This window comes from Enoplosus armatus, chromosome 17 (genome assembly GCF_043641665.1).
Source record: "Enoplosus armatus isolate fEnoArm2 chromosome 17, fEnoArm2.hap1, whole genome shotgun sequence".
In the NCBI taxonomy this organism is placed as follows: Eukaryota; Metazoa; Chordata; class Actinopteri; order Centrarchiformes; family Enoplosidae; genus Enoplosus; species Enoplosus armatus.
Window position 1 is genome coordinate 20,854,781 of NC_092196.1, and position 13,542 is coordinate 20,868,322.

Genomic DNA, 13,542 nt, shown 5'->3' on the forward strand with positions numbered 1-13,542 from the left:
TGTTGGTCCCCAGGTTCACAACTGGTTTCGATCTTGTACATTTTACAACATTTTTAGGGCTGTCATGACTTGATTTGACTATTAAAAGGACCAGTGTTTTTGCAGATTTTAACCCAATCATTACAAAACATGGTTACCTCACATTCCTGTCGGTTTCCAAATCATCTTATCAGTTTTTCGATTGACTTCCTTCCTTACGGGCAGTCTTTGGTTTCAGTTCATCATGTCTGACTCACTGATTCATTTCAAAATGAAGCACTGTGCTATCAGGCAATAATGTAAATCCACCAAGTAACAAAATACATTTACTCAAGGCATGTACTTAAATACAATTTTGATGTTCTTGTACTCCACTTGAATATTTTCATTTTCTGCCACTTTATACTTCTACTCTACAACATTTCAGAGGGAAATATTGTACTTTTTCCTTCATTACATTGATTTTACAACTTTACTTTGCCGGCAGTTAAATTAGCTTCACCTTTGCCATCTAAAACTTTAAAGGGCTGCTTACATTTTGACAGGAGGTCAGACGGCATTCACTGAGTGTCAAATTCAACCAGACTTCTGTGCAGCGATGCAGGAATGTTGCAAGGTGAGATCTGCTTCAGGACAGACTGTCTGTTAAAGCCTGCCAATTTTAATATTTACAATTAGCTAGTTTGAATTACTTTATACACAGTTAGCTAGTTTAACTACTTTATATACAGTTAGCTAGTTTAACTACTTTATACACAGTTAGCTAGTTTGAACTACTTTATATACAGTTAGCTAGTTTAACTACTTTATACACAGTTAGCTAGTTTAACTACTTTATATAAAGTTAGCTAATTTGAACGACGTTATATACAGTTAGCTAGTTTAACTACTTTATATACAGTTAGCTAGTTTGAATCACTTTATATACAGTTAGCTAGTTTAACTACTTTATATACAGTTAGCTAGTTTGAATCACTTTATATACAGTTAGCTAGTTTAACTACTTTATATACAGTTAGCTAGTTTGAATCACTTTATATACAGTTAGCTAGTTTAACTACTTTATATACAGTTAGCTAGTTTGAACTACTTTATATACAGTTAGCTAGTTTAACTACTTTATATACAGTTAGCTAATTTGAACGACGTTATATACAGTTAGCTAGTTTAACTACTTTATATACAGTTAGCTAGTTTGAATCACTTTATATACAGTTAGCTAGTTTAACTACTTTATATACAGTTAGCTAGTTTGAATCACTTTATATACAGTTAGCTAGTTTAACTACTTTATATACAGTTAGCTAGTTTAACTACTTTATATACAGTTAGCTAGTTTGAACGACGTTATATACAGTTTGCTAGTTTGAACTACATTATACACAATTAGCTAGTTTGAACTACGTTATACACAGTTAGCTAGTTTGAACTACGTTATATACAGTTAGCTAGTTTGAACTACTTTATATACAGTTAGCTAGATTGAACTACTTTATATACAGTTAGCTAGATTGAACTACGTTATATACAGTTAGCTAGTTTGAACTACTTTATATACAGTTAGTTAGTTTGAATTACGTTATATACAGTTAGCTAGTTTGAACTACGTTATATACAGTTAGCTAGTTTGAACTACGTTATATACAGTTAGCTAGTTTGAATTACGTTATATACAGTTAGCTTGTTTGAACTACTTTATACAGTTAGCTTGTTTGGACTACTTTATACAGTTAGCTTGTTTGGACTACTTTATATAGGCTACAGTTAGCTAGTGTAGTGCAGTGGTTCCCAACCTAGGGGTCAGTCCCTTCCAAATTGTCACCAGATAAATCTGAGGGCTCATGAGATGATTCATGGGAGATGTTCTGATATAACAGCTGTTTTCAGTTTTTGAAATTTTCTCTGATCTTTGACTTTAAAAAGAATAGTGGATCATTTGACCTCTTTGGGCCTCAAACATTTACTGAAATGAAACCATGTGAGAAGTTTAGAGTGGAAATGTCTCTTTGGTGGAACTGATTAAAACTCCTGCATTGTATTTAAGCTTTATCATGTTTTTTATGTAAAATCTTAATCTAAAAAAGTTATAGTTTCTACTGAATACATGTAAAGAGTAAATTTCCTTGTTGAAACAGGCAACTTGCATTGAGGTGTTGGGCGTGTCATTGGACAGGTGACAATGTTTGTTAGAGATAGAGAGAGGTGTGTTTGAGAGAGAGAGAGAGGGGGAGGGAGGGGAGAAGAAGGTTATTTATGTCGGTGCAGATCTGATGATATGGACTTACAGTGATGGCTCTCTACAACGTGATCTGTGTGGCGTCTCTGCTGACTCTCCTGACACAAGGTAAGGACCCTCTTCACTGTACACACCTGAACCAATCATGTTTGAGATCCACTGACTGCTGTATGAGAAGGAAGTAGAATATTTGAATTACGTGAGAGTAGTTGTTGCACAAGAAAGGGAAAAGTATCACAAGTGCAGATCCTGCATTCAAATTAAACTTCTTACAGAATTGGAGCAATAAGATGTACAAAACCAAAGCATGTATGAAAATGATCAAATCTAGGAGAGAAGAAAAGTCTTGCCTAGGTTGAGTAAATTCTTATGAAAGTAAAAGGACACACATTCATTGCCATCAACAACCTCACTGTCATTATCGATGTGACTAAGAGCTTGAACTAGTTTGTATTTATAGCAGGTAATTATTTTAAAGGAGTTTAGGGAGTGAAATGTTCCTGTCAATCAATGTCTGCATGAAACTGTACAGCCCGTAATTCAAATAATTCAAGTAATTCAATAAAGTCAGTCACTATGAATCGCAGCATCTTTCATTGTAGCAGTATGTCCTCCACTTCACACAGCCCACCATGTTTTCAAGGGATTTATTCATGATTTGGCAATTGTTTGACATGATAGGTTAGAAATCTTAATCTTTTTTAATTAAGTTGTTTACTTAATTAACCTCCCTATTTAGTCTTCTGAACTTTAAGTGCAGCCTTTTCGACAGTGTAATGTGATTATAATCGCCACACAACAACATTTAAGAGGCTATATATATATATATATATATATATACTGTATATATACTCTATGTCACACCTGTGATTTCTTCTTCTGATTGACAAGCCGCATGGAACAGACGCAAAATCTTCCACCTGCAGAACATGCTTCAATAAGTATTAATTAGTCTTAAATTGGTCCGGAGCTGAGATTTTTTAATAAGCTGTAAACCATTAAAGTCTATTAAATAACCCCTTACTGATTACATTCAGTCGTGCTTGATTTGACAATCAAAGGCATTCCATTTATTTTCTGTCAAAGACACCAAACCACTTAAAAAGCTCTTACATTGAGAAATGAGAGGGTTTGAGATTAGCCCCCCGTGTGTTTTCAGAGAAAGTAGACAGTAGAATACTAATGAATTCTTCTCCACCTTTAACTAATTCAAGGATGTTTGACATTAATTCAGTTATTTGAGGTTTGAAGAGACTAACATGCTGTGAGTCATTTAATTTTACAACTTAAAGCCACCTTAAAAAAATGACATTAACACGAAGGTGACGTGTGCAGGAGATCAGTCACTTTAATGGGTATAATTGTGTAATTTGATCCTTAGTAGACCAAAAGGACAGCCTGGCACCAGACCTTTGAATCCGGGATTGCTTCTGGTCTGGCATCGTGACATGAAACAGCGGTTACTTGGTTGAAAAGCAATCAATCCAATGAAAGACTAACGATTAGCCAATCAGCTCCACGGGCGGGACTTACGCCCTCCCCCAATCGGTTAGAGTGGAGGCGATGTCAGAGTGAAACAAGTTTTATCAATTCTGTCTGATATCAGGCTACGAAAACGAAGCCCAAACCTCCATATTCTTTTCAGTCTGTCCTTGTAGTAAGATTAAGGGTTTTAAATAGTAAATTTGGAAATTTCTCAGGGTTACATGAATAGATTAGATAGATAAATAGATTACAGCAACTTTAAGCTGTTGGAAGGGATGTTCGAGGCCACTGTACCAACATCGTGTGACTACAGATTTCCACCATCATGGCTCAGAGAAATGTGTACAGTAGGTGGGTTTCATGGAGCCACACCTCCTTATGTCCCTGACTGCAAAGCGTTAACTGAGGGGAACAGTTGGTCATCTCAGAGTGAGGCGTCCTCCACGTCACAGCCAATCCTTCTCTGAATGTTGGGGAAATTGTGGAAAATGAGAAGTCAAATGAGCTTTAACCTAAAATTTACCGAAATGTTTCACCCAAACTTAAAACAGATGTGGAGCAATATACATACATATTCAGTAATATACAATGACATGATATGGTTTTCTGTAGGTACACGATGCTGAATTATGTTGTAATTCATATAAAATAGTATTCTCTTTTTAGTAATAAGGTGTTGCACGCTTACGCAGGAAAGAAAGAAAGAAGGACACTTTTACAAACATTTCTGCAGGTTCAGGAGTTAAATGCCTTGCACAAGGGCACCTCGGCAGTGGTGAGAGATGAGGTTCAAGGTTCATTTGATTTATCCATAGAAACATGGAAATTACAATGCTCCCATCATAATCAACCTACACCGACTACCAAAACGTAGGAAATAAATACCCACAAAGTAAAACCATTGATGAAAACTACATAAAACCATATTTCATGATAAAAACTGCTAAAAGCAGACATCCAAACAACATCAAGCAGACTGAAGACGGAAGATAGAAATACGTCTTTGGGAATATAATGCTGCTCAACAAAAACCGCCTCGTCACCAGCCGACTTCGCTGACCTTTAATCCATCATTTGACTCCAGCTGATCCGTTCAGAATGCTTTGTTTACACATAAATGTCCTGCTCTTTGGGGGACAGTAGAGAGATGATAGCAATAACAGTAGTAATACAACTTGGTAGTAGTAATACGTTTAGCAGCAGTAACAGCAGTAGTAGTATAACATATATATGTTGCGTATACATGTAAAGTGAGTCGGTCAGTGATCATCAGCGGTCTGTCAGTGTGTGGTTACCTCACTCTGCTGACATTCCCTCGCGTCTGTCATCATGATGGCTAACAAACAACATGCTTTAGCAGAAATATGTTCCCTGTGTTTCCTGTCTGAGCAGAAAGGCAAAGAAACAAAGAGACTCGCTCCTCTCAGGCGCCTCACACAGTCACAGTGATGGATTAACACACATGTTGATAAAATCAGCCATCAGTGGCCAGAGTGCATGGTGCTGGAGCTGGTACTGGTTCAGCATGTTGGCAGATCAAATGGATCCATGGGTATGGGACGGGGTGGGGGGGTCGCACTAGGTTTTCTTTTTTGTATTGTGTTCGTGTCGTTGTTTTCAGTGTATTCTGTTTGTAGAAGAAGAAAAAAGCTGAATTAGACGAGGCAGTAAAACCAGTTTGATGGGACAGCTTGGTTCTACATAACAGAGAGATCCGTTAAAACAACATGACAGCGTGTAAAAGGTGGCTGTTGCAAAGTATGTCAACTCGAAAGGTTTGGCTTGGCAGTAGTTGCACTTCAGTCAAGATTTCATGGCAGGCCATGTTGGCGCTGCAGGTGCTGTCGTTCTGTTCTGGATTTTGTGCGAAACCCTTTTTTTGTTTGTTTTGCTGCCTGTTTACATACTTTCAGTGACGCATGTATTCAGTTCCAGTGTTTACACTCAAACCACCTGGATGTCTTCGTTATTTAACATCACATGTAAGACGTTGTAGATGGAAGAGGGGCCATCAACTTGGGTGGGGCTCTCCTGGCACTTTTTTCTCTGTTTTTTTTAACTTTAACTTTTCCGAACTGATGGTTGGTGCTTGATCAGAAGTCTTTGTGCTGTGGCCCCCCCCGGCAGCTCATCTGGCAGAGCCTGTACTGTAAACTAAGGCTGAGTCCTGAGCTCTCTGCAGCATGTCCCCCCCTCTGTCTCTCTCTCTGCAACTGTCACTGTCTATAAAGGCAGAAATGCCCCCAAAATAATAAGAATAAAAAGAAGTCTTTGTGTTGAATGAGTTTAGTAATAAATGTTACAGATGATCACAATAGCAAGAGACATATCATATTTATATTCATACATACAGAATTGTTGTTTTAAATGTTGTTTTTTTGGTTTCTCTTTTCAGAGTCTCTCTCACAACAAGGTGGTGAGTCAAAGTTTTTTTACTTCCTGTATTTGGGACATTTTAAACATGTTGAGACTGTTTATAGTTTCATTTTTGTTAGTCAAGTAAAAGCAATGAAACGTCTAGACAACGAAATGAGAACAGTTTTAAATGTGTTACTCAGGAATATTAGCTTTCACAGCTGAGAGCATCCCAGCCCTCCCCCGGGATCATAATAACCTCAAGCCACAGTTAAAGTTTATAATCCAGTCGGAGTCCATCCAGGGAGGGGGCAGTACCGCTCACTCTTATCATCTGTCTCTCTTCAGTGTGTGGTCAGCCTGCGCTCAACACCAGGATTGTTGGAGGAGAGGTGGCCCCCGAAGGCAGCTGGCCCTGGCAGGCCAGTCTGCATGGACCTGGGGGCCACTTCTGTGGAGGATCCCTCATTAACAGAGAATGGGTGATGACTGCGGCTCACTGCGTCCCAAGGTGAGCCAACTAAAAACAACATGCCATGCAGCCTCTCTAAGGCTGTGGTTCCCAATCCGGGGGTCAGGGCCCTTCAAAGGGGTCACGGGATAAATCTTAACAGAGACATACTGTTCTGTCGCTTCTTGAGCTGATAACAACTCATATTTACAGACAGTGCTTGACTTTGAGGGGCCACCAGTCAAAAACATTGGGAACTACTGCTCTAAAGGGGCACCAAGACTTCAGGCTGCATTTTAGGGTCCTACGTAGCACTAGAACTAACCAGAAGGGTATTCAAGTGACCCAAGAGCCCCTCTGGTGTAACAGACATATCCTGGTTAAAGCAGCTATCATCCATGTCTTTATAATGATAATATGTCAATGTGACGGTGTGTTGGGTGTCTGGTAGTGATGAACCTACAGATTATTATCAACTGAATCTGCAGCTTTACGGAGCTTTATAGCGACTCTCAGCTCCTGGTCTACCTGTCCTGGTCCACTCTCGGCTCCTGGTCTACCTGTCCTGGTCCACAGACAGCAGACAGACTCAGAGACCAGCTGCTGAACATAGTGTAGCATTTAGCAGCTACAGAGCCAGATGTTTCCCTCAGGAGGTGGAGGAGACCAGAACCAGAGCTAACAGAGAGAGAAGACTTCATCCATCAGGTGACTCCACATGGAGGACCATGTTGCTCTGTAGCTGCTGGATGTGAAAATAAGTTCAACATTTCAGATATTTTAATGTTGTGTTAACAACTTGGTTCTGCTGAAAACAAGGTTTTCAGTTATTGCAGGTTTAACCCCCCCCCCCCCCCCCCCACTACTTTGACAGGGAGGTATTTTAAATACATGCTCCTTAATTTACCTTCAATCGATCAATTTGTTCCCTCAACCTAACAAGTCGTGTCCATTAATGAATCGTGCTATCCAATTAATACTGCCGTCCAAATAATAGCATTATCACCCAATTCCATTTGTTCCATCTCCCAGTTTAATAAACTTTGTAGTTTCATAAAAAAATCAGCTTTGGTGTGTCGGAGGTCTCCATAGCAACACATGCAAAGAGCACAAATGATTAATTTGAGGGTACAAATTATGTTTACAACTTTTGTTTTTCTTTTGATTACCTCACAAAGCGCCAACACAAACAATCTGGTTGTGTATCTGGGTCGCCAGAGTCAACAGGGATCCAACCCCAATGAGGTGTCGAGGACGTTGACGCAGATCATCAATCATCCCAACTACGACTCCACTACTAGTAACAACGACATCTCCCTCCTGAAGCTCTCCTCACCGGTGGACTTCACCACCTTCATCCTGCCCGTCTGCCTGGCAGCCCCAGGCAGCACCTTCAACAGCGGCACTGACTCCTGGGTCACCGGCTGGGGCAACATTGGATCTGGAGGTGGGTCATGAAGCCACTGGATTCTTTTCATAGATAATGTGACTACAATGGCTGCTGTTTTCTCAGATATCATATGCAAAACTATAGATCTTCCTTTACCCAGTGGAGCAACAACACCTTCCTGTAACTTACAGTTTTCAGGAATATTTTTAATCATAATCTGTCATAATCTTTTGCAGTAAACTGCTTTTTTTTTTAAAGATTTTAGATTATGCATTGTTTACATCCATGTTTGTTTGCTAGATGTCTTCTTCGTCATTGCCTTTGTTGCCCCATTTCTACACTTTTTGCACTACTGCCACCAACTGTCGAGCAGTTGAATAGAGTGAAACTTAAAATCAAAGCGTTCATTTGTCTGAGGAGCATGAATGTGCTCATGGCAAACTGCAAGAGGAACAGAAATATTAGGATTCATCCTCTTGGGAGCATGAATATCCACATTACATTTCATGGCAATCTGGCAAGAGATTTCTTTTCACAAACTTGAGATGTGATGTAAACAGCATCAGAAGATCAATAATAACATTGTTTTTACTTGGATCTAGGGTCTGTCTCTGAGGTTGGTGGTGGGCCTGTCCTCCTGTTTAATGTTGGAATTACTGATTGTACCCTTAAAGGGCTACGACATGGTCTGTTTGATTCAGAGAGAAACACCTGGCAGTACTTGAGGAGTGCCACAGACCTCCTGATGTACTTATTATTTAACAGTCTGTGTTGTGTGAAACCATATTTCACCACATGTTTATTAAACTGTATTTGTGTCTCTTTAGTGCCCCTTCCCTCCCCAGAAAACCTGATGGAGGTGGAGGTGCCAATTGTGGGGAACAGACAGTGTAACTGTGACTACGGAGTGGGCACAATCACAGAAAACATGATCTGCGCCGGGTTACGTGCTGGAGGGAAGGACTCCTGTCAGGTGATCACTTTTACACCAGGGCTTCTGTCAGATTTGACCTCCTGCAAAGATTCCTCCTCCTGAATGTTTCTGTCCTTAAAGGGGGATTCAGGAGGTCCGCTGGTGAGCAAGCAGGGCAGTCGCTGGATCCAGGAGGGAATCGTGAGTTTTGGAATTGGTTGTGCCCAGCCAAATTTCCCAGGAGTTTACACCAGAGTGTCCCAGTATCAGTCCTGGATCAACAGCCAAATCACCAGCAACCAGCCAGGCTTCGTCATCTTCACGTCCACCGGGACTGACGGTGACCTCAGCGTCACCTGTCCTGGCCTGCCACCACCTCCAACCACCATAGCTCCAACAACCACAGCCAAACGTGAGTCCCTGCCATGTCCAGACTTTGTAAACACTGTTTTTTAACCTTACATTTGTACTTCACATCAGCTATTTTTCAACAGTTTCATATATATTCTGTATCAGCGTGTTCCAGCTCTAAATATTCAAACCAAAGACCCAAAATTCAGCTTGACTTGTTATATTATGGTATATTTGGAAACTTTGGGACTAAACAATGTGACATGGTAATGATGGATCGACAGTATCCGGTCTGAGGCTTTACACTTTTAAAGAAATATCTTTTATTAGCAGCTGTGGTCTGCGGCCAAGCCCCTATGAATTCACGTCTTTTGGGAGGAAGCTCGGTGGCGACAGCTGGTATTTGGCCATGGATGGCAAGCCTACAGAAGAATGGAAGTCACGTGTGTGGAGGGACTCTGGTGGCCGTGGACTCTGTGTTGAGCAACGCCAACTGCTTCTCAAGGTGAGACACCTGGAGTGATGTTATGGATGGTATCATGCCAATCTGTTTAATGTTTGAGCCATTTGCTCGCAGCTCTGTGAGGCACCATCCCAGTTTAGCATGTCAGCCACGAATGTCTGAACCAAATTACATGTCAATCCGTCCAGTTGGAGGAGCGACTGACTGACAGGCATTGGAGACCAATTTTTTTAGGATCATATGTTTTTGTATATTTAGCCCATTTACTTTTCACCTAACCACATGCACATGAGATTAAAGGACCAGTCCTTGTTTTAAACCAATCAGACGTCCTGATTCAGCTCATTTTATCTCCCACAGTTCACCCATAGCGTCTGAATGGACCGTCGTTTTGGGCCGTTTGAGACAGAATGGATCCAACCCCTTTGAGGTGACGCTGAATGTGACAAATATCACTCTGAGCACCCTCACTGGGTCTAATGTAGCAGTGCTGCGTCTGGCAACCCGACCCACCCTGTCCGACTACATCCAGGCCATCTGCCTGGACAACGGACAAACCTTCACCGTGGGCTCGACGTGCTGGGCTGCTGGCTGGAACTCCGGGCGAGGAGGGGGTGAGTCCACAGTAATGCTAACTCTCTGCATCATTTCACCTCTTCAGATTCAACATTTAGGCCATTGTACATCGTAATTGGCACGAACAAATTGGTAAAAGTATGTATGCCCGTTTAGTTTAGGTTCCTGCCATCTGGGCTTGATTCAGATGTTTCTCATAATTTTCTGATTTTCTGATCTTTCCCAACTTTAGAGGAACAAGTTCTGCAAGAGTTCCAGACTTCGGTGGTAAATTGTAGGAATGCGTCAACGATTGACACCATTTGTACAGGAACTTTTACACTGGAGCAGGTGAGTAATGACAGCAATATGTCTTTCTATTTGATCAAGGTATTTGTGGATCCTTAAATAACTTCACATCCAAAGTTTGTTCTTGACCTTAGAAACAGCAGTTGAGGAAACAATCTCTAAACTGTAGCTTCTGAAGCTTTAGTTCATATCACATGATCTTTATTGACAGATGGAGTTAGCCCGTTGTCATGGAATTGGAGATATTTTCTTCTGGTTCTAAACATTAGTTTTTAGCTTCGGAGTTCAGTCCATGGCACAATGTGAACGTTTTCTTACGAGCTAGATAGTGGGCTCAAATGTAAAGTTTGGACAATGAGTTCATTAAAGTGAGACTGCATAACTTTTGAAAGACGATACAAAACAGTCTTCCTCCTACAAATGAAAATAAATAAGTTCTATGCTCATGCTGCTGTTACGCTGCATTTGATCATTTCCCATTATTCTGTAGTTGCCACTTGTGGCCACAGTGGCTGCTGTTCAGTAAAGGTCTCTCAAGTGTGTCCGCTAGATATGAAGCTAAAGTCAGCCGCCAGTTAGCTTAGCTTAGCTTAGCGTACAGACTGGAAACAGGGGGAAACAGCTAGCCACCTACCAGCACCTCTAAAGCTCACTAATTAACATGTTACATCCTTTCTGTTTAATCTGCAAAAAGCTGAAGCGTAACATGAGCTTTAGAGGTGCTGGTAGGTGGATTTTGTTGTCTTTGGACAGAGCCAGACTAGCTTCCCCCCGTTTCAGTCTCTGTGCTAAGCTACAGTGTGTCTCCCGTCTGTAGCTTCATATTTACTTATCTCTTGTTTATTTATTGTGTATATTTTATTTTCAGGGACAATGCACATGGATCAACGTCACTGTAAATGTGTCTGTTCACCTGCTGTCCCGTGATGTTAAATTAGCCATTAAATGTACCGTCTTGTTTGTTTGTTCAGGGGGATTCTGGCGGTCCAATGATGTGTAAGAAGGACGGCTCGTGGTTCCAGGCAGCAGTGTTATCATTTGAAAACAACAGCACCAGGCAAACACGAGAAGCTGCAGTGATGGTCTTCACCAAACTGAGCCACTTTCAGAAGTTCCTGGCTGAGACAGTGGGGACCTTCTTATCTCCAGCCTCCACCAGCAGCAACAGCACCACCACAGCTGCCACCAACCTGGCCACCACCAGCGGGGGCGCTCCCGCTCACGCCCCCTTCTTCTTCTTCCACCTCCTCATCTTCTCCATGTGTCTCCACCTCTTCTCATAGAAACTCCAACTTAACTGTAAACGGTGATTTACACGATGTGACGAGCACAAATGAATGTAAACAACCTTGAATTTGAGAGACGATGTTGGATTAACGCTCCTCCAACTAATCCTCCACTGTGCCTGTTGGTGACCGCTGGGGACAGAGTGACGTTAAATCAGGCATTCAGGGTTCCTACAGTTCTCCACTGGAGTGTCCACCAAAGCACACTCAAAAATCAAACATTTTAGTCTGCACACTGACTGTTTTGAGTATACTGTGCTTATTTTTGTCACTTTTTCAGTGCGAACACACTACATACTCAAAACCTGAGTAGAATTAATGAAACCATGATTAATCCTGTTAGCTCTATCATCTGGTCAGTGTCCTCACAAGCTTGACTTTGTTTTTGTTGCTTTCAGTCTAAAATGAAGAATGAATGGTTAAAGAAGCACTGAACAAATGTATGTATATGCAGCCTAACATCCCAGCATTTCATGGGTTTTAAAGCTACATGGACCTTAAGAGTATCTGCACTTGTTTTTATTAGGATTTAAAATCAATATAATGATAAAATGTGTGATGTCTTTGTAATATATAATTTTTATTTACTGAAGATTATTTTGATGAATGATTGTTCATTACGTCCTGGTTGATCCAGACATTTACATAAAACTTCTCCTTCAAATGACCAAAAGGGATCCCAGAAGAGACGGTATTTATTGATCACAATGCAGAAAGAATTAAACAAATCAGCTGTCATGGAATTTCCTGCAGTTGTTAACAAATGGATTGGAAAAAACTTGGAGAAGCATATTTTAGAGGTCTGAGGAACACAGAGACAATGATCAGCCTGTCCATCATCTACCTCATATTACCAGAGCTACTGTAACATAACAGTACATTTCTATCTGAAGCGACACCTCACTTAATGTGAACACAATGTTTTCTGTAAAAATACTTAAGCTGCACTTTACATTGAGAATTATTTGGTTTGAAGGATAAATGTTCAGTCTTGCCAAACTTTGCCATGGAATACAACTGCACTGTCTTTTTGTCATAATAACCTGCCTTTAAATGAAGTGATCATACTGTCTGCTTGATTTTCATCAAAGGAACCACGTCACATTTCACTGTGATTGTACCTTACATGATTACATGTGACAAATAAACGTGATTGATTGCTTCACAGCACCTCTGCTGCACCTCAAACGGAGTCTGATCCAACAGTCCTGTAAGAAATCCTCCTTCATGAAGGTTAGAAAGTTCAGTTTGTGTTGAAACTGTTCAGACACCTGTTGATTCACCTGTATGATCACTTTGGAGGCTGCACCTTTCATCACAATCCATCTGATAGTTGTTGACTATTGCCTTCCATACAGGCTCAGTGCCAGCATAAAGCCAGCCAGGAGACGTCTGTAGGTTAAAGCAGAGGACATGAGTTGTGGGAACAGAATATGAGAAGAACACAGAAAATTTAATAACAAAAAGTAAAATAAAAAATCCTTTTAAAAAGTAAAGTCTCCCAAATTAGAAATACTCATGTATAGTACCAGGACCTCAAAACTACTTAGAAAGACAGTTGGCAGTGCTGCGCCCGGTCGACAGCATCGGGGAAAATAAGTTCTTTTTAATTTCTTTTTAATTATGCTAAATGTTTTCTGGACATGAGAACTTCCATCAACTGACGGTTGAAACAGTTCTGAATTTAATCAAACTTTCAAAAAGCAGGATGTATAAAATAACAGCACAAAGCCACTTCACTTTAGTCATTCTCGTACATGTACACCATT

The 13,542-nt window shown here is 40.6% G+C and overlaps 1 protein-coding gene across 2 annotated transcripts; it reads left to right on the plus strand.

Moving 5' to 3' along the window:
- The first annotated feature begins 2,253 nt into the window (after positions 1–2,253).
- Positions 2,254–12,933, plus strand: LOC139300694 (polyserase-2-like). 2 transcript variants are annotated; one of them, XM_070923859.1, is made up of 10 exons: positions 2,254–2,323; positions 6,096–6,116; positions 6,404–6,566; positions 7,685–7,953; positions 8,724–8,869; positions 8,951–9,221; positions 9,491–9,665; positions 9,984–10,237; positions 10,432–10,529; positions 11,459–12,933. In XM_070923859.1, exons 1-10 carry the CDS (start codon positions 2,269–2,271, stop codon positions 11,768–11,770), a joined length of 1,764 nt encoding a protein of 587 aa, XP_070779960.1. In that variant the 5' UTR covers positions 2,254–2,268; the 3' UTR covers positions 11,771–12,933. The 2 variants fall into 2 exon arrangements, with proteins under 2 accessions (XP_070779960.1, XP_070779961.1); XM_070923860.1 differs by having other exon boundaries at positions 9,494–9,665.
- The last annotated feature ends 609 nt before the right edge of the window (positions 12,934–13,542 follow it).

Excerpts from the sequence above, each read along its gene's own strand:
- LOC139300694 (XM_070923859.1), top strand. The coding sequence starts at position 2,269 with ATGGCTCTCTACAACGTGATCTGTGTGGCGTCTCTGCTGACTCTCCTG. Across the intron at positions 6,567-7,684 it reads GCGGCTCACTGCGTCCCAAG|CGCCAACACAAACAATCTGG; the intron begins GTGAGCCAACTA and ends TACCTCACAAAG. Across the intron at positions 9,222-9,490 it reads TCCAACAACCACAGCCAAAC|CAGCTGTGGTCTGCGGCCAA; the intron begins GTGAGTCCCTGC and ends ATCTTTTATTAG.